The sequence below is a fragment of the Megalobrama amblycephala genome, linkage group LG14 (assembly GCF_018812025.1).
Source record: "Megalobrama amblycephala isolate DHTTF-2021 linkage group LG14, ASM1881202v1, whole genome shotgun sequence".
NCBI lineage: Eukaryota > Metazoa > Chordata > Actinopteri > Cypriniformes > Xenocyprididae > Megalobrama > Megalobrama amblycephala.
The window spans coordinates 32,011,475-32,030,209 of record NC_063057.1 but is presented as its reverse complement, the minus strand read 5'-3'; the positions used below and the strand labels follow the sequence as shown (position 1 = coordinate 32,030,209).

General features: G+C 42.2%; 1 protein-coding gene across 1 annotated transcript in view; it reads left to right on the top strand.

The window, feature by feature from the left end:
• The window catches only part of LOC125246195 (tripartite motif-containing protein 16-like), a 29,484-nt gene extending 16,481 nt beyond the window's left edge, over window positions 1-13,003 (top strand). The window contains exons 2-6 of the mRNA XM_048157122.1: window positions 8,937-9,032; window positions 9,119-9,352; window positions 11,606-11,765; window positions 11,913-11,960; window positions 12,198-13,003. Coding sequence (XP_048013079.1) covers window positions 8,937-9,032; window positions 9,119-9,352; window positions 11,606-11,765; window positions 11,913-11,960; window positions 12,198-12,742 — 1,083 coding nt within the window. The 3' untranslated portion in view covers window positions 12,743-13,003. The remainder of the gene's footprint in view (window positions 1-8,936; window positions 9,033-9,118; window positions 9,353-11,605; window positions 11,766-11,912; window positions 11,961-12,197) is intronic.
• Window positions 13,004-18,735: the final 5,732 nt, after the last annotated feature.

The following is an 18,735-nucleotide window of genomic DNA, read 5'->3' as shown; positions in this document are numbered from 1 at the left end:
GGGCAAGGGCCCCCTCTACGACTTTGGTAAAGACGCGAGGAGACAGGGACAGCCCGAAGGGTAGGACCTTGTACTGATATGCCCGCCCCTCGAACGCAAACCGTAGGAACGGTCTGTGTCGAGGGAGGATCGAGACATGAAAGTACGCGTCCTTCAGGTCTATAGCTGCAAACCAATCCCGGGCGTGAACGCACGTGAGAATGCGTTTCACGGTGAGCATCTTGAACGGGAGCTTGTGAAGGGCCCGGTTCAAGACACGCAGATCCAGGATCGGCCGTAAGCCCCCGCCTTTCTTGGGTACTATGAAGTAAGGGCTGTAAAACCCAGACTTCATCTCGGCTTGAGGGACAGGCTCTATTGCGTCCTTCGCCAAAAGAACCGCAATCTCCGCCCGCAGGACAGAGGCGTTGGGCCCTGTCACCGAGGTGAACAGAACGCCGCTGAACCTGGGGGGACGCCTGGCGAACTGAATCGCGTAGCCGAGTCTGATTGTCCGGAGGAGCCAACGGGACGGGTTGGGAAGGCGTAGCCACGCCCCCAAGCTCCGTACGAGTGGAACCATCCGGACAACAGAAGTACCCACGGGGGGGCAGCACGGAGCACTGTGGCCCAACTCGGGAGGCAGTGCGTCCCGAAGTCGGGGCTGTGAGTGGGGTCCACTCACGTGGCTCATGGTGGGCAGGGTGGCGTGGGAAGGCAGTGCGTTCCCGGGGCGCCAAGACCCTGCCCGTGGCGAAGGAAGGAGCGGCTGAGAGAGAGGGAGCAGAAGCTTGCGGCCAGCGGCGGAACAGAAAAAAACAACACAGGATTTTCCCCCGGGCCCTGTCCCGGGGGAGGGAGCGGTGCGGTCACCGTCTCCCGAGCAGCATCCAAAACCTCCGGGTCTCCCGTCTCAGGGCCGCTTCTTCGCCTTCTTCTTCTTTTTAGAAGGCGGTTTGGCGGTCTGGGCGGGGGCGTAGCCTTCCTGCGGGTGGCTCGAGGAGGATGGGAGGGTTCCGACCTCACAGGAGCCTGAGCCGCAGGGGGACGCCCTCGGCGAGGAGCAGACGGAGGCACAGCCCGAGGCGGATTGGTGGCATCATCACGCCTGGGCAGGATGTGCTTGATGGCCTCCGTCTGCTTCTGCACCGCCGAGAACTGCTGGGCAAAGTCCTCGACGGTGTCGCCGAAGAGGCCGGCCTGGGAGATGGGGGCGTCAAGAAAGCGAGCTTTGTCGACTTCCCTCATCTCAGCCAGGTCCAACCAAAGATGCCGTTCCTGGACCACCAGGGTGGACATCGTTTGACCCAGGGCGCGTGCCGTGACCTTCGTCGCCCGGAGGGCGAGGTCGGTCGCGGCGCGCAGCTCTTGAAGCAACCCTGGTTCAGCACTACCCTCGTGCAGGTCCTTCAGGGCTTTAGCCTGATGGACCTGCAGAATAGCCATGGCGTGCAGGGCAGAAGCCGCCTGTCCAGCAGCAGAGTAAGCCTTGGCAGCGAGAGCGGCCGTGGTCTTACCCGCCTTGGACGGGAGCCGCGGACGATTCCGCCAGGTGGCCGCGGACTGCGGGCACAAGTGCACCGCAATCGCACGTTCCACCTGCGGGATGTCCACGTATCCCTTGGCGGCTCCTCCATCGAGGGTAGTGAGAGTGGAGGAGGCAGAAGACCGCAGTCTGGCAGTGTGAGGTGCCAACCAGGTCTTCTGGAGCTCCTCATGCACCTCCGGGAAGAACGGCACTGGGGCGGGACGCGGCTGAGCGCTACGGCCCGACCCAGAAACCAGTCATCCAGCCGCGAGCGCTCGGGACACGGTGGAGGGTTCCACTCGAGCCCGATGCCCGCGGCGGCCCGGGCAAGCATGGCTGTTAACTCAGAGTCCGCCTCCGACTGAGCAACCGCCCCTGAGGGCGGAAGCTCGGAGTCATCGTCGGACTCTGAGCCGTTCAACCCACTCCCCGATGCAGCGATCGACATCCGATCCTCTTCCGGAGCACCGAAAGTGACGTGGGGCACCCCCGAAGAGGGCCCCGCGACAGCAGGCGGCATCTCAACGGCACATGGTGTTGTTGAGGAGTAGGAGGTTCGTGGGGACGGACCCGACGAAGTGGCCCCCACTGTGATCCTCAGATCTCCCAGAGCACTAACCTGGCCGGTGGCCGCTACAGCCACCGGCACCGGGGTAGTGACAGAGGGGCCTCTCACTTCCGTGTTAAAGAAGGAGAGACGCGATCTCAACACCAACATGGACATGCCCTCGCAGTGAGGGCATGTACCATCCACGAGCGCCGACTCAGCGTGCGGTCTACCCAGACACGTGAGGCAGTGATCGTGGCCGTCAGAAGAGGTCAGGAAACGACCGCATCCAGAAACACACGGACGAAAAGCCATCTTGAAAAAGACGCTGATCGCCCGTGCTTGCTCTTTCAGTATACCTCACCAGCCGAAGCACCCAGGGATGGGCGTAGCACCGTCCTGTGGGCAGCGCGTCGTCACCCCCACCGCTGAATGTGCCTTCCCACCAGCTGGAGAGACTCGAGCAGGCCACCGGAACAAAAACAACAAAGGTAGCAATTAAAATTGCTGTTGTAGGACCGTGTCCTTGTAGCAATTATAATTGCTGTTTTTGCTCTCCTTAGAAATTCACTCTTCCTTTAGAGGTGAAGTGAGCAGATCCGATGTGATCGGCTCCGAAGCAAAAGTATGAATGAAGGTGAGTATGCCGGCCCTATTATACCCGGATGCCGGGGGAGGGGCCCGGCATGTAAATCTCACAGGCCAATTCCCATTGGCTTGTTTTGTATCCTTGGAGGTGATTGGGCTCCCTAGCGAGACCCCATTACGTCAGTATCGACGTAACGTCGAACGTGACTGACTGAATGGGAACATAAGGAAACCTGGGGGAAGATGGGGGCGGGGAGCAGCAGTTCATTTACATTTAAAGACACATGCACAAAAACAGCATGTTTTTGCTAGCACTTAAAAATGAGCATTTACAACATGGTATAATAAATGATCTGTGAGGTATTTTGAGCTGAAACTTCACAGACACATTCTGGGGACACCTGAGACTTACGGTATCTCACAGAAGTGAGTACACCCCGCACATTTTTGTAAATATTTTATTATATCTTTTCATGTGACAACACTGAAGAAATGACATTTTGCTACAAAGTAAGGTAGTGAGTGTACAGCTTGTATACCAGTGTAAATTTGCTGTCCTCTCAAAATAACTCAACACACAGCTATTAATGTCTAAACCGCTGGCCACAAAAGTGAGTACACCGGTAACACTTTACAATACGGGTGCACTAATATGCATTAATTCATGATTAACTAATGCACAGATAATCATGTGTTAATGTATGACTGATGAAGAACTAAACCATTAATTAATGATTACTGCATCAGCAACTAATAGAGTTTATATGATTCATAGATTAAGTTATATATGAATTGTTATTAATTAAATGTGTCATAATGTATTAATTCTTTAATAACATATTTTATTAACTAATAGTGTAAGTTAATATGTTAATTACCACAATGGTTTGAAGCCATGTACTTCAACTTCAAATTGTCTGCTTTAATTAATCAATAGCTAATTATTTGCAAATGTATCATTATGTTATGACTTTACTTGTTGAGGCACATGACTATTAACTAATTGTTAAGTAATATGTCATTATGGTTTTGACATCCACGCTAAGCCATTAGTTTCAATTTCCAACCATCTACAACCGTGATTCCACTGTACCAGATAAACTGCCACATCCAGAACCTTGTTGTTCATGGGACAGGAATATGTCAGGTTAAGCTTGAGGTCTAGGATTCAAAGGTGGAACACTGAGAACATGTGGCGGGGCAATGCTATTTCATAACACTGTGTCAAGACCGAGCAAAGACAATAGAACCCATTATAATCAATGATAGTGATGCTACGCTGGAGGTGGGACGACGCAACACAACACAACAAAACGTCACTTCTGTTATGAAGGACAAATGGACTTGTAGTGACCTGTCATGTCCAGTGTTGACAGCTCTTGATAATGGTCACGTCCAGTTTAAACACAGTGTAACAGTGGTCAGTATTTCAGATTCTGGCGTGCTGATATTTGTGTGCAGCCCAACTGACCCATCCTTCAAACACATTCTCTGACATTACACTTACTGCATGTGCAACTGTCAAAACCCATAAATGACATATTACTTAACAATTAGTTAGTCGTGTGCCTCAGCAAGTAAAGTCACAACATAATGATACATTTTCAAATCATTAGTTAATGATTAATTAAAGCAGACAACTGGAAGTTGAAGTACATTTCTTCAACCCATTGTGGTAGTTAACACATTAATTTACACTTTTAGTTAATAAAATATGTTATTAAGGAATTAATACATTATGACACATTTAATTAATAGCAATTCATATATAACTTAAATCTATTAATCATATAGACTCTTTATTAGTTGCTGATGCAGTAATCATTAATTAATGGTTTAGTTCTTCATGAGTCATACATTAACACATGATTATCTATGCATTAGTTAAGCATGAATTGATGCATATTAGTGCACCAATATTGTAAAGTGTTACCAGTACACCCCTAAGTGAAAATGTCCAAATTGGGCCCAAAGTGTCAATATTCAAAGTGTCAAAATTTTGTGTGGCCACCATTATTTTCCAGCACTGCCTTAACTCTCTTGGGTTAAGCTTCTTTAGCAAGGCAGTGGTCGTCTTGGAGGCGTGTTTTGGGTCGTTATCATGTTGGAATCCAATATGTTGGATCATGCTCTGCTACAGTATGTCACAGTACATGTTGGCATTCATGGTTCCCTCAATGAACTGTAGCTCCCCAGTGCCGGCAGCAATCATGCAGCACCAGACCATGACACTCCCACCACCATGCTTGACTGTAGGCAAGACACACAAGACACACACAACCAAATACTGTAAGTTTATCTTGGTCTCATCAGACCACATGACATGGTTCCCAGTAATCCATGTCCTTAGTCTGCTTGTCTTCAGCAAACTGTTTGCGGGCTTTCTTGTGCATCATCTTTAGAAGAGGCTTCCTTCTGGGACGACAGCCATGCAGACCAATTTGATGCAGTGTGCGGCGTATGGTCTGAGCACTGAAAGGCTGACCCCCCACCCCTTTAACCTCTGCAGCAATGCTGGCAGCACTCATACGTCTGTTTCCCAAACACAACCTCTGGATATGATGCTGAGCACTCAACTTCTTTGGTCGACCATGGCAAGGCCTGTTCTGAGAGGAACCTGTCCTGATAAACTGCTGTATAGTCTTGGCCACCGTGCTGCAGCTCAGTTTCAGAGTCTTGGCAATCTTCTTATAGCCTACGCCATCTTTATGTAGAGCAACAATTCTTTTTTTCAGATCCTCAGAGAGTTCTTTGCCATGAGGTGCCATGTTGAACTTCCAGTGACCAGTATGTGAGAGTGAGAGCGATAACATCAAATTTAACACACCTGCTCCCCATTCACACCTGAGACCTTGTAACACTAACGAGTCACATGACACTGGGGAGAGAAAATGGCTAATTGGGCCCAATTTGGACATTTTCACTTAGGAATGTACTCACTTTTGTGGCCAGCGGTTTAGACATTAATGTCTGTGTGTTGAGTTATTTTGAGGGGTAAGCAAATTTACAAGCTGTACACTCACTAATTTACATTGTAGCAAAGTGTCATTTCTTCAATGTTGTCACATGAAAAGATATAATAAAATATTTACAAAAATGTGAGGGGTGTACTCACTTCTGTGAGATACTGTAATTTACATCTTGGATAAAGAGGCATAATAGAAAACCTTTATAACCCGCCTTCTGAAAATCGCAGTCTGCTCTGATTGGTAGGCCGGCCACAGTCTGCTGTGTTTGATCCTCTGCTTATAGTGTGCATGTCAAAAATGTAATGTAGTTTACCATAAACAGTGATGTGGAGGTTGAGGGATGCCAGAATAATTGTCTCAATGACTGCTGCTTATATACGCTCATAATGATGATTGACAGGACTGAATAATTAGACTCCTCCCGAATCTACGTTTGTAACTTAATTTACAACATCTGACCTGCATCGAACTCAACAAAAGATTGAGGTTGTATACTGCTGAGGAGGAGTGTTAAAAGTACATTTTAACCATCAAGTTGGTCTGCATTAGGAAGGCCAAAAAATCTGGTCTGGTTTAGATCCAGGGTGGAAAAAACAGTGTTTCTTGAACATGACAACAACACACTACGAACTAACTCAACCGGGCCTTGACCCTTTATTTTGCATATGCCTTGGGCAGTAATTAATTAATTAATTAATTAATTAATTAATTAATTAATTCAGGGATATTGTGACATGTTCGTTCCTGAAAGAAAACTCAAGACTACAATGAAGGTGTTTCAGGGAGTTCAGAAATGCGCATTGATATAGTGAATAACTCCAGCTGAAGGGACTTTGTAACTTTGCAGAGCTTTTTCATGCTCAAACAGTAACATTACAAACTAAAGAAAGATGAACAAGAACGAAAAAAGCATAAAGGACCCCTTTAAACCAGTAGTTCACCCAAAAAATGAACATTAATCATTTACTTCTGTTATTCAAAACTGGTATGACTTTCTTTTTTCTGAGGAACACAAAAGAAGGTATTTTAAGGAATCTCTCATCTGTCCGTATATTAAAAGTCAACAGGGTCCAAAAATTTCAATTTTCAAAAAGGACATTAGGGTAGCATAAAAGAAATTCATACAACTCCAAGGAAGGTAATCTAAGTCTTCTGAAGCGATAAGAAAAATCAAATATGGTGGCATGTGTAGTCATGTGACATGCATGAGCCAGTGAGGTCTGATGTTATTGACGTGTCCATATTTGATTTGGGCTCTAGAAACAGAGACATTCTTCAGAATATCTTCTTTTCTGTTATGAAAGAGAAAATCAGAAGTTTGGAAAGACATGAGGATGAGTAAACATCATCCTTCTCTTCACTCTCGGAGGTAGAAGTTTCCGAACTCATCCTTTCCAATCACCCTACTACCTGTCCGCTTGACCCTATTCCCACTCATCTTCTTCAGGCCATCTCCTTCTCAATTCTACCTGCACTCACTCACTTGACATTTGATATTCAACAGTGCTTTGATCTGCCTGAATTGACACTGTTCTTTAAGAGCTGCTTTGCAGCCAAAATAATGTACTAGTTATCAATGTAAAGCTGCTTTGACACAATCTACATTGTAAAAAGCACTATATAAATAAAGGTGACTTGACTTGACTCACATTATTAATACTTCTCTTCACATTAGTACATTTCCCACAGCATTTAAGCGGGCTAGGATTACCCCACTGCTTAAGAAACCCACTCTAAATCCCTTTTTCCATTCATTGCAAAAACACTTGAGAGAGTTGTGTTCAACCAACTGTCTACTTATCTCACACAGAACAACCTCCTTGACAACAACAAGTCTGGCTTCAAGAGTGGCCACTCAACTGAGACTGCCTTGCTCTCAGTTACTGAAGCCCTGAGACTGGCACGAGCAACTTCAATATCATCAGTACTCATCTTGCTGGATCTGACTTCTGCTTTTGACACAGTTAACCACCAGATCCTCCTGTCAACCCTCATGTCGAAGGGCATCTCAGGAACTGCACTCCAGTGGTTCAAGTCTTACCTCTCAAGTTGGTTCTTCAGGGTATCTTGGAGAGGTGAGGTGTCCAAGTCACATCATCTTGCTACTGGGGTACTTCGGGGCTCAGTGCTTGGACCACTTCTCTTCTCCATCTACATGTCATCACTAGGATCTGTCATTCAGGAACATGGTTTTTCCTATCACTGTTATGCTGATGATGCACAACTCTACCTCTCATTCCAACCAGATGACCCGACGGTTGACAACCTGACAGCCATTTCTGCTTGGATGAAGGACCACCACCTTCAACTCAAGCTTGCAATAACGGCACTGTTTGTGGTCGGTGCCAACCCAACACTTCATCACAACCTCTTCATTCAACTTGGTTCGTCAACCATTACTCCTTCCAGAACAGTCAGGAACCTTGGAGTGGTGATGGATTATCATTTAAGCTTCACATATCATATTGTTACAACGGCCCGGTTCTGCAGATTTGCCTTATAGAACATTAGGAAGATTAGACCCTTCCTATTGGAGCATTCCACACAAATTCTTGTCCAAGCTCTTCTATCCAGACTGGACTATTGTAATGCTCTTTTGGCTGGCCTTCCAGCATGCACTGTCAAGCCTCTACAACTGATCCAGAATGCTGCAGCAAGACTGGTCTTTAACGAACCGAAGAGAGCGCATGTCTCACCTCTCTTCATCAGTCTGCATTGGCTGCCAATAGCTGCTTGCATCCAATTCAAGGCTCTGATGTGTGCCTACAGAACAATCACTGGCTCTGCACCACTATATCTAAACTTACTACTTCAGACTTATGCGCCCTCCTGAAGCTTGTGTTCTGCAAGTGAACAGCCCCTTGTGGTGCCATCACAAAGGGGCACAAAATAACTCTCACTGACCTTCTCCTGGTCTGTTCCCTGCTGGTGGAATGACCTGCCTCTGGAATGAGTCTTTAGCCATTTTCAAAAAACTGCTAAAGACATATCTTTTTCGTCAACACTTGACACAGTAATATTAGCACTTTTTTCTTTTTTCTATTTCTATTCTCTCCATCTATTAAAAAAATCCTTGTTACGAACACTTTGCTGGATGAAATGGGACTTGACACTGCACTTGCATACTGTTGCGCTCATGTTGATTTGATTGCTTCTACTATTCTTATTTGTAAGTCACTTTTGAGAAAAACATCTGCTAAATGACTAAATGTAAATGAGTAAACAATGAAAGAATTTACATCTCAATACTTCACTGATACTGAATTCATATCTGTTTCCTTTATGATTTATTAGATGTTTCTATTATCATTGGTTTGTCCTTTAGCACCAGCTGAAGGAGACGCAGAGGTCGTTTCAGCAGAGGATCCAGCAGAGAGAGAAAAATCTTCAGCAGCTGAGAGAGGCTGTGGAGTCTCATAAGGTGAGTCTGGAGAAGAAGAGAAGTTTGAGAAAGCTCAGTCAGGACTCACTGAAGCCACTGTGTGATTGTGATGTGTGTCCTAACAGCGCTCTGCACAGACAGCAGTGGAGGACAGTGAGAGGATCTTCACTGAGCTCATCCGCTCCATTGAGAGAAGCCGCTCTGAGGCCACACAGCGGATCAGAGATCAGGAAAAGACTGCAGTGAGTCGAGCTGAAGGACGACTGGAGCGACTGGAGCAGGAGATCAATGATCTGAGGAGGAGAGACGCTGAGCTGGAGCAGCTTTCACACACACAGGATCACATCCATTTCCTGCAGGTAACAGAGATCTAGAAGAACAGGATCATAGTGGACTTGAGCAAGAGACTCACAGAGAAACATTTCATGAGAGCAGAATGAGCCATTGACTGAAGTGTTGATCTGTGTGTTCAGTTACTATGTCATCATCAGTCAGACTCTCATCTGATCATCTTCTTTTGAAAGAGATGCACTTACAAATGCATTTCAGCTCTGGAAATCTCTTAGGAAACATTTTTTCTGAAAAATATATTGAGCTTCCAGACAGCAACAGATTAAAACTTCACTTATTAATCAAGTGTTTTCGTAGAAAGTTCACATACAGTGCACAGTATAAATTAGTACACCCCCTCTGAAACTTCTGAAAGTCAGCAATTACTCAATTACTTAGAAGACATGTTAGGGTTCTTTAGAGATATAATGTTCCAGCAAGTCTGCTTAATCAATTACCAAAGAAGCATGTCAAAATTATTCATGAAAATAATATTTTCTTATCAAGGTGATAAAATGTTGTGTAGCAAAAAATGAGTACACCCTCCTAAAAGTTACAAAATAAAACAAAATAAAAAAACTCTGATGTAAGTTTAAGGCAATGTTTGATCAACAGGTAAGTATGTTGAACTAAAACATTTAAAGAGAAGTAATTTCTTGACAATTAAAAGTGTTATATAGCTCACTGAATCATTCTCAGACTTTATACAGACAAAAATGGAACCACTTGGGAGAGAACTGTCAGGAGACTTATTTCTTAGCACAAAAGAGAACAGTGGTACAAGAGGATTACCAAATCATTTTTTTAAGTGTGAAAATATAGCAAAAGTAACACAGAAATTAAAAAAAAAAAAATGGACTTGTGACAAGGCCTCTGAAATAATCAGGCCTTCATTTTAAGCTTTCATTTAGTGATGAGGGATTTTTTTGCTAGACAAAGAGCAGGAGAAATACCAAGCGAGTATTTCAGAGTCAGCAAAAGCTATGAAAAGAGTGACTGTTTATCTCACAGAGTAAGATGCAGCCTGCAGAAATGGCATGCATGGTTGTTGTTCTCACTGGAACTACCTACTGTAGCCAAAGCACAATAAAGTCAGTTAGCCATTTCCAAAGCCCATATTTACAAAATATAGATTCTGGGAATCAATACTCTGGTCTCATGAGACCAAATCAATCATTTTGGATCTAACAGCATCCAAAATGTTATGGTGCTGCTAGAGGAGGAGTACAGTGAGAAGTGCCTGGTTCCTACAGTAAAGTTCAGTGGTAGTAAAGCTCTTATATAGGGATGTATGAGTGCTGAAGGTGTGAGGGAGTTGTGCTTTATCAATGCTGTCATGTATAGCACTCAATTTTAACACTCTTGAGCACCTGTGGGGGATTCTGTAGAGACGAGTTGAGCAACACTCCCCATTTTACAAGTTTGCATGCCCATTCAGTCTGAATGGTTAGTGGTAAAACAAACTTGGCTTGCTGCCCCCCCCCCCCATGACATATGACATATATTTCTCAGTTTTTATCATGTATATGTTTAATACATTTTAGTTTTGCCATCTTTCCATGAATTGTATTTGTGATCATAAATAAAATGCATCTTTTGTATTTGTTCAGAGAGGGTGTACTCATTTATGCTGTGCACCGTATAGTGTCAAACACTAGAACTTATAGCTCTAAAACGATATTGTAACGAGGCAGCAGACTCGATGGGATCCATATGCAGCTTTATTATAAACAATCGTAGTTGTACAAATACCAGCGGGGTCAAATACCAGCAATAACAGTGTCCAAGGCAAAGCATTATCATAAACAGGATCAGGCAAAGGGTCAGGGCAGGCGGCAGGCAAGCCAGAGTAATCCAGGAAACAGTCAGGTAAATCACAGAGCAGGCAGCAAGCAAACACAAGGGTAGAAAACAGTCCAAGGTCATACACAGAATAACAATAAACAAGGAAAACACTCAGTAGTGTCAGCCGGGGCAAAACAAGGCTTCGCAATGGGTGGATGTGTGTGTCTGCTTAAATAGTCCGGGTGATGGGGATCAGGTGTGTGTGCCCAGGTACGGGGTTATGGGAAATGTAGTCCAGGAAAGTACTCGGGTGAGGGAGCCACAGAGGCCAAGTTCATGACAGATATAATGAATATGAGAAGAATGAAGCTAATGCAGTGAAAGTGCTGGATTGAGGAGAGTTACTAAAGATCAACAAGAGCTGCTCAAATCTGACAGTAGTGCAGGTTATTGTCTGAAGTGTGGAGGTGATGATCTTTGATTTCTGTTTTCTGTAGAGTTTCCAGTCTCTCTCAGCTCCTCCTGACTCTACAGACGTAGATGACGATCCCTTCAGTTCTCTCTCCTCTTTTGATGTCTTGAGAGAATCTGTCCATCAACTGAGAGACAAACTGGAGGATTTCTGCAAAGAGCAGCTCAAGAAGATTTCTGACAGAGGTAAAGTCCTGGAGATTCATTTGCTCTCAGAAATAATCCTCCATCATCTAATATCATGTAGAAGATCATATCAGAAATGGAACGGATGCAGGGATGATTTTCTCTTGACATGATAATCACACTCTTCATGTCTGTTGATTTCCACAGCCACTTTCACCAAGATTGCTCCCAGGACCAGGAACAACTTCCTACAATGTAAGTCACTAAGAAAACAAGCAGAAAAACTAACTGAGTGTGTTCATGTTCTTCCTGTAGAAGGAGAAAGAAAACATGACAAGAAGAGTTTTATAGTTGATCATGTAAATGATGATTTGTACAGGATATCTGGTAAACTGTACTGAGACACTGATGATATATTGAACATGAAGAGTTCAGATACAATAAAAGATCAGATTCATAATTCCTGATTCTGATGTGTTTTATCTCCATCAGATTCCCATCAGTTCACTCTGGATCTGAACACTGTGAATAAACGCCTCCGTCTGTCTAAGGGGAACAGAGTGATTACTGTCACTAACACAGAGCTTCAGCCGTATCCTGATCATCCAGATAGATTTGATTATTGTATTCAGGTGTTGTGTAGAGAGAGTGTGTGTGATCGAAGCTGTTACTGGGAGATTGAGTGGAGTGGTGATGTGTTTGGTGTGTTTGGTGTTTTTATATCAGTGTCATATAAGAGCATCAGCAGGAAAGGACGTGGTAATGAGTGTTGGTTTGGATATAATGATCAGTCCTGGAGTTTGTTCTGCTCTTCCTCCAGTTACTCATTCATACACAATCACATAGTGACTAAACTGCCTGTAAAGCCCATCAGCAGTAGAATAGGAGTGTATGTGGATCACAGTGCAGGAACTCTGTCCTTCTACAGCGTCTCTGGAGACACAATGATCCTCATCCACACAGTCCAGACCACATTCACTCAACCGCTCTATCCTGGGTTTACTGTTGAGTATGGATCATTGGTGAAACTGTGTTGATGAATCAGAATAGACTGTAGAGAGATTCTACCCATAATGCTTTGAGCTCATGATAAATCAGTAACAGTGAGATGTTATAGAGTCTCTTATTTTCTCTTCATTACATGACATCCATTTGACACATTTCTCCAAAGTAATGTAACTGCTCTCAAAACAGTTAACACAGTGATCTAAACACACTCTTACCTCAGCCAAACAGTTCAACTTTAATGCAAAATAAAGCACTGCATTTTTTCTAGTAATGCATTTATTAAGTAAAAACTACAGGTGTATTGTCTATTGATTTTAGAGCATTTTCAGCTGTGGATGTAGAAATACACTAAAGAAAATACATGTTTATTGTAATGTTTGTCCAACAGGTTTCGTTATATGGGTCATTGACAAATAAAGCTTGAACAATGTGTTTAAATTCAGTTTTTCCCTTTTTTCTTTCGTCAGGTGGTACAACAAAATGTTTGTAAATATATATTATATTACAGTATTTCACAATTGCTAAAACACATTTCTTGAAACCATCACTCATTTTCTCAAAACATTAAACACAAATCCAATCTTCAAACTAATTTCACAAAACCTCTGACTCTTATGGCAAAATCAAACAAAGCTTTCAGATCATACACACATTAAGCAAAATATAAACACATACAGATCATTCATTAGACACTACATTAACAAATGGAAAACACAACATCCAGAACATGAGGTTACAGAAAAAAAAGTATATTGTAACACAGTAAACACATTTTGCCATTACATAAAATGTATAGAAATCACAAGTAATGTGAATTTAAAGTATACTGTATGTACTGCAAGTACAGTATTATATTCAATATTATATACTATTGAATGTCTGTATATACAGTACTTACATACTGCAAACATACAGCAGTCTAAATGCAAATGACTAAAAGGTCAAAGAAAACTCTAAATGAAAAGCATGATACAGTACACACACACACACAAACACACACAAAAAAAACAAAGTTCAGAGTCAGTGAGAGATTCATTCTGCTTCAGCATCACGTCTTCATGTTGGGTCCGGCCTAAATCAAATCAAGTCACCTTTATTTCAATTGCAATTTATACTAAACAGATACTAGTCTAGTCTAGTCTAGTCTAGTATAGTATAGTATAGTATAGTATAGTCAAAGCAGCTTTACAGTGATAACAGGTACATGATGATCAGTAATGCAAAGAGGGTTCATTTTGGCTGTACAGCTCTAAAAGAAAATAGTGTCATTGTTCAGCTGAAGTCAGTTCAGTGTTGATTCACTTACATTGTAAAGACCATCAATTATTATGTAAATTACTGTAATTATTTTCCTCTATAAAGCAGTTCTGCAGAAAACAGTGATGTCATCATCTAGGCTAGCTTAGTTCAGTTCTCATCCTATAATGTCAGTACTGTCAGATCAATAATATTGTTGAATATTATTGAATATCGTTGAGAACATTTTCCACATCACAGGCAATGTCGTCTCTTGCCAGGCAAAGGGAAAAACCTGTGCCGGATCCAGCCTTGACAGCCTTGTCTCCACACCCCTTGCTCTTTCTCCTCATCATCCTCTTACACATACTCTTCCTCCTCTACTTTTCAGATTGTTTCCATCTATTGTTGGTATCATCATTCAGCACCTGTGTCACCTGTGCACTCTGAACTGACCTATATTTATACAGTTGATTTGATCACTTCATTAGAAATAAGTGTGAATAATTTTGAGTCATTGTGTTTAAAGGATGACAACTGTGTTGTAGTTGTGTTTAACTTTTGCCACATGTATTTACCATTTTGCAACACAGTGCAAAATGTGTTTTAGTGAGTAAGAATGTGTTTAGAGTTTTGCAAAAAGAGTGGATGAGATTTGCAAACAGTGTCTTAACTACCTGAACTTGTTTAAGGTTTTGCCTACAAAGTGACTGATTCGACAAATGGGTTTAAGCCACTGAGCATTGGGTTCAGAGAATGGGGTTTAGTGTTTTAGCAATTGTGAAATACTGTATTATACCACCTGACATAGAAAGTGTACCAACCTACCCATACTTGAAATTAACCGTTTTTATCAGTATTTGAGAGAGATCTACAAAAATTTTCACTCTGCCACAATGATCTATTGATTTCCTCTGGATGTCGCATTATCAGACTTAATGGTATTACCTTGTCAATTCATATGAAATACAAAAAATAAAAAAGCCATATTTGCAGTTGTGCCACTGGCTGAATCTACAATTTCCCCCATACCCTGCTCTTTCCACTAAACCAATGCCCTCCACCAATCAACAACAACAAATATTCTGCCCCAGCATCACATCTTTGGTCTGGGACATGCCAGAGAATCTCCTCAGGCTGCACTGGCCCTATCCAGGCAGTGGGTGGAAAATCCTCTTGCATGCCTGATCCACCACTGGCATAGCCTGGTAATACCAGACTCTGCTACTTCACTTTGTTTCGTAGACAGAGTCTGGAATGGCATAATAGAGAAGTGTTTTCTCTCTCGCTAGGGGGCGCTTGTCTGAAGTTTAAAATCATTGGTTACCCGTAAGCCAATCAGATACGTTTAGTTATGACGTATGTTATGCGCCTGTACAGCCGCATCGAAGCACAGACATCATGCATCGAACTCAAATCTGTTTAAAGATTTAAAGACTTAAAATGTTTATCAAACACTCTTCTTGTTCTGGCTTCAGTTTGAAAAAGAGTTGAATGTTCTCCATAACAGAGCGAATTGCATCCCGTGTCTCGTTTCCCATTTCCGCGGTCGTTTCGGTTTTCGATTTCTCTAACCTACAATGTAAAACTCGGTGCTTAGCATCTACGTCACGGCTCTCAGCCCGCCCTCTGTTCGTTGATTGGCCCGGCTGTTTCCAGACCGGTGGCAAACAGAAAGCTCTGACGCTGTATCAGACTGAGTACAGAAGCGAAATGAAATTGAGCGGAAGTAGGAAGTCTGACGTAGTCAGGCTACCACTGGCACGCCTCAACTGAAATGTCTAGTCAGGCTTCTTCCATTCCATCATCTGTGTCCTACAAAAACACAAAGTACTGATTACTGTAACTGTAACACATCCTTTTTACAAAATGGAAGCAGACAGAAACTCTATCTGTATGTAAGGCACTTTGATGCATGTGTTGTAACAGAGTACAGCACTCAGAAGTTACAGTAGAGTACACTGAGGTACACCTACCTGTTTTCCTCTCTGAAGATCCTTATGATCGAGGCGATGGTGAAGGAACTTAAGTTTGGGTGAACTCATTGCCCAGCCTCCCTCATAGACATACTATGGACAAGGACATGGTCAACTAGAGGCACGAATTTCATCTGAGGCTCCTTGTCTCCTTGCACCTCATCCTCCTCCTTTATCTCTTCCTCCACTCCTTACTGCTCTTGCTCATCCTCCTCTTCCTCTCTGGTGTCCTCAACCTTTTCAATCACATCTCTCAGAATCCATTTTTCCAAAACTGAATGAACTGACTCGGGCTCTTTTATCTCTCTATTGAAGGTTCTGATTGGTGTGTGATAAATTTCACTCTTAGTGTTTCCACGTGGGTAACTGTGTGCTAATTGAGCTCAAGCTATGCTGACTTGAGTGAAAAATATTGAATGCTGGTGCTTTCTAAATGACAACATGGTGTAGGCAATGAGAAATGAAGGGATTTGTGTGTAGAGTTTTGCAGTGACAATTTACCAAATCTGATTCATGTGTCAAAACAGGGGAATAGTGTTTATAGTTTAGGGAAATGGGTGTGCTTTTTGATAAATGGCATTATGGTTTTGAAATTTTAGTTCAAAAGCCTGGTTATAGTGTTTAAGCAATCGAGAAAAACTGTAACAAAGCAGTTATCAGTTTGGGGCCAATTGAAAACATACAAAGTGCATTTGATAATATGACAAATTCCAGAGTTTTGTTTATTGTGTTTGGACAAATGGTACATAAATGTTTGAGAATTGTGTAAAGCCAATTTTTAAAAAAGCTGTGATAATTTTTACCTGATTTATTGTTTTGATTGGATGTATAATGAAAACATTGGAGAACTATGTGCGTAGTGTTTTGAGAAAATGATTCAAATGATTTGCAATTTATGTGAAATTAATGAAAGTGTTAACCTTTGAGAACAGTTATCCAAGTTTGGAGAAATGTGTCAAATCTATTGGGAAAAACTGTAATACTACAGCTGAACTTCTGTCAGTGAAATATCATGTCAGAATAAATGTGTGTAATGAATCCTCATATAGACAGTGAGATCAGTGTGTGTTTGTGAGTCATGATGACTGATGGTGTGTATCTGTGCTTTTATCAAACTCTGTTTGTTGGTAACACTTTAGAATACTGATCCTTCATTAATAAATAACTACACAAACAAATAAGTAATGCATTATTAACGCTCTAGTAACTACTATTAACTAACAATAAACTCTGATTAATGAATTAGTAAGTAATAGTGCTCAGTTGAAGGTGGTAGTTCACTATTAGCTGATCAGTAACTACTGTTTTTTCATACCTCCCAGAGAACTACTAAGAACTACTATATACATGTTCGTAATTAATGAGAATAATGCATAATGTATAATTAATTCTAAAGTGAAGTTCATGGTAACCCACTAGTAATGACTGAAGTATTACCAAATACTTAAGAAGGAATTACTAATTATTTGGATCAGTATTCTAAAGTGAAAAACATGATAACTCTTTAGTACCTACTGAAGTCTTTGTAAACTTTTGATGTTTTTGTACAGTAATTCCTTATGATATATTTGGTAACACTTAAGTAATTACTAGTGGGTTACCATGATCTTCACTTTAGAATACTGATCCAAATAAGAAGTAGTTGTAAGACTGATGCCAGAGTGCCTGGACCAAGAAAGGTCTACTCTTTGAGAAAACAAAGTAAATTAACATTTGAACTCTCTCTTGCAAAATTAGCATCCCTTTCCAAGACGCAATCACACTGAGTCAATCACACCTCAGCATTTGCCTTAATCTACATTTCACTTCCTTCACCCTCTTCCCTCATCTCTTCTCTCTACATGCAGAGATGACCTACAATTCACCCAAAATCTATCTGGTTTAATGTGAACAATCATCAAAGAATGCTATACAATGTTTGGTATCGTTTGAAATGTCTCAGTGCAACTGGTACAATGGTCTCGTCTACATGGAAGTAAACCAAAGGTATTAAAGGTTTTAAGAGTTTACAGATACTTTGGTTGCAACTGTGGGTGTGCCCCTTTCCCAGGGTCTTTCATCCAAACTACCTCCTGTTCCACAGCAAGGTGCGAACCCCTTAGGTCTGTGGCCCTAGTAAATGCAAATTCTGATTGTAAGTTCATGCCCCACATTGGGGGTTGGTCTGAGTATTTAAAGAAATGTTGCAAAAGGCTCGGGGCGACTCTGTATTCAGATGAAGCCCACATTGCGTCCAGGACACTCAGCAATGTGTATTTTTCATGTCAGGTATGCATCTTACTCTATTTCTGAGCATTTGATGTTTTATATTGATCACCTTTGAATTGATTATGTAATTGGCATGATACATTTACCTGACTAATAAATTGTCACATTTGATTGTATTCTGACTTACTCTCAAATTATTGACTTCAGTAGATTATGATGTATCCATTGTTACCGCAAATCTGCGTCAGGTTAGTAACGGACTAAAGTCCAGTTGAGTGGAGCAGAGGGCACACCAACTGTGATTTTAGAGCTCAGACTAACCCTTGGCATTAGTTCAAGTGTACTTAGACTGTAAAGGCTAAAATGGAATTTCCGTTTAGGACAACAAAATGTTGATCGACCAACCTAAATAGGGTGAGCCTTACCTCTGTTTATTGTAATGTTACTCTAGCTAAGTGTACATGGGAAACCATGGCATAACCAAACCAAAGCTACTATAAGAGAAGTAATATTGGTCGGCTTACCTGTAGTAGTGTTATGACTTCTGACTAGAGTTAGTGTTACTTTAATTCAAGTGTATACAGATCTATGGGGGACTAAAC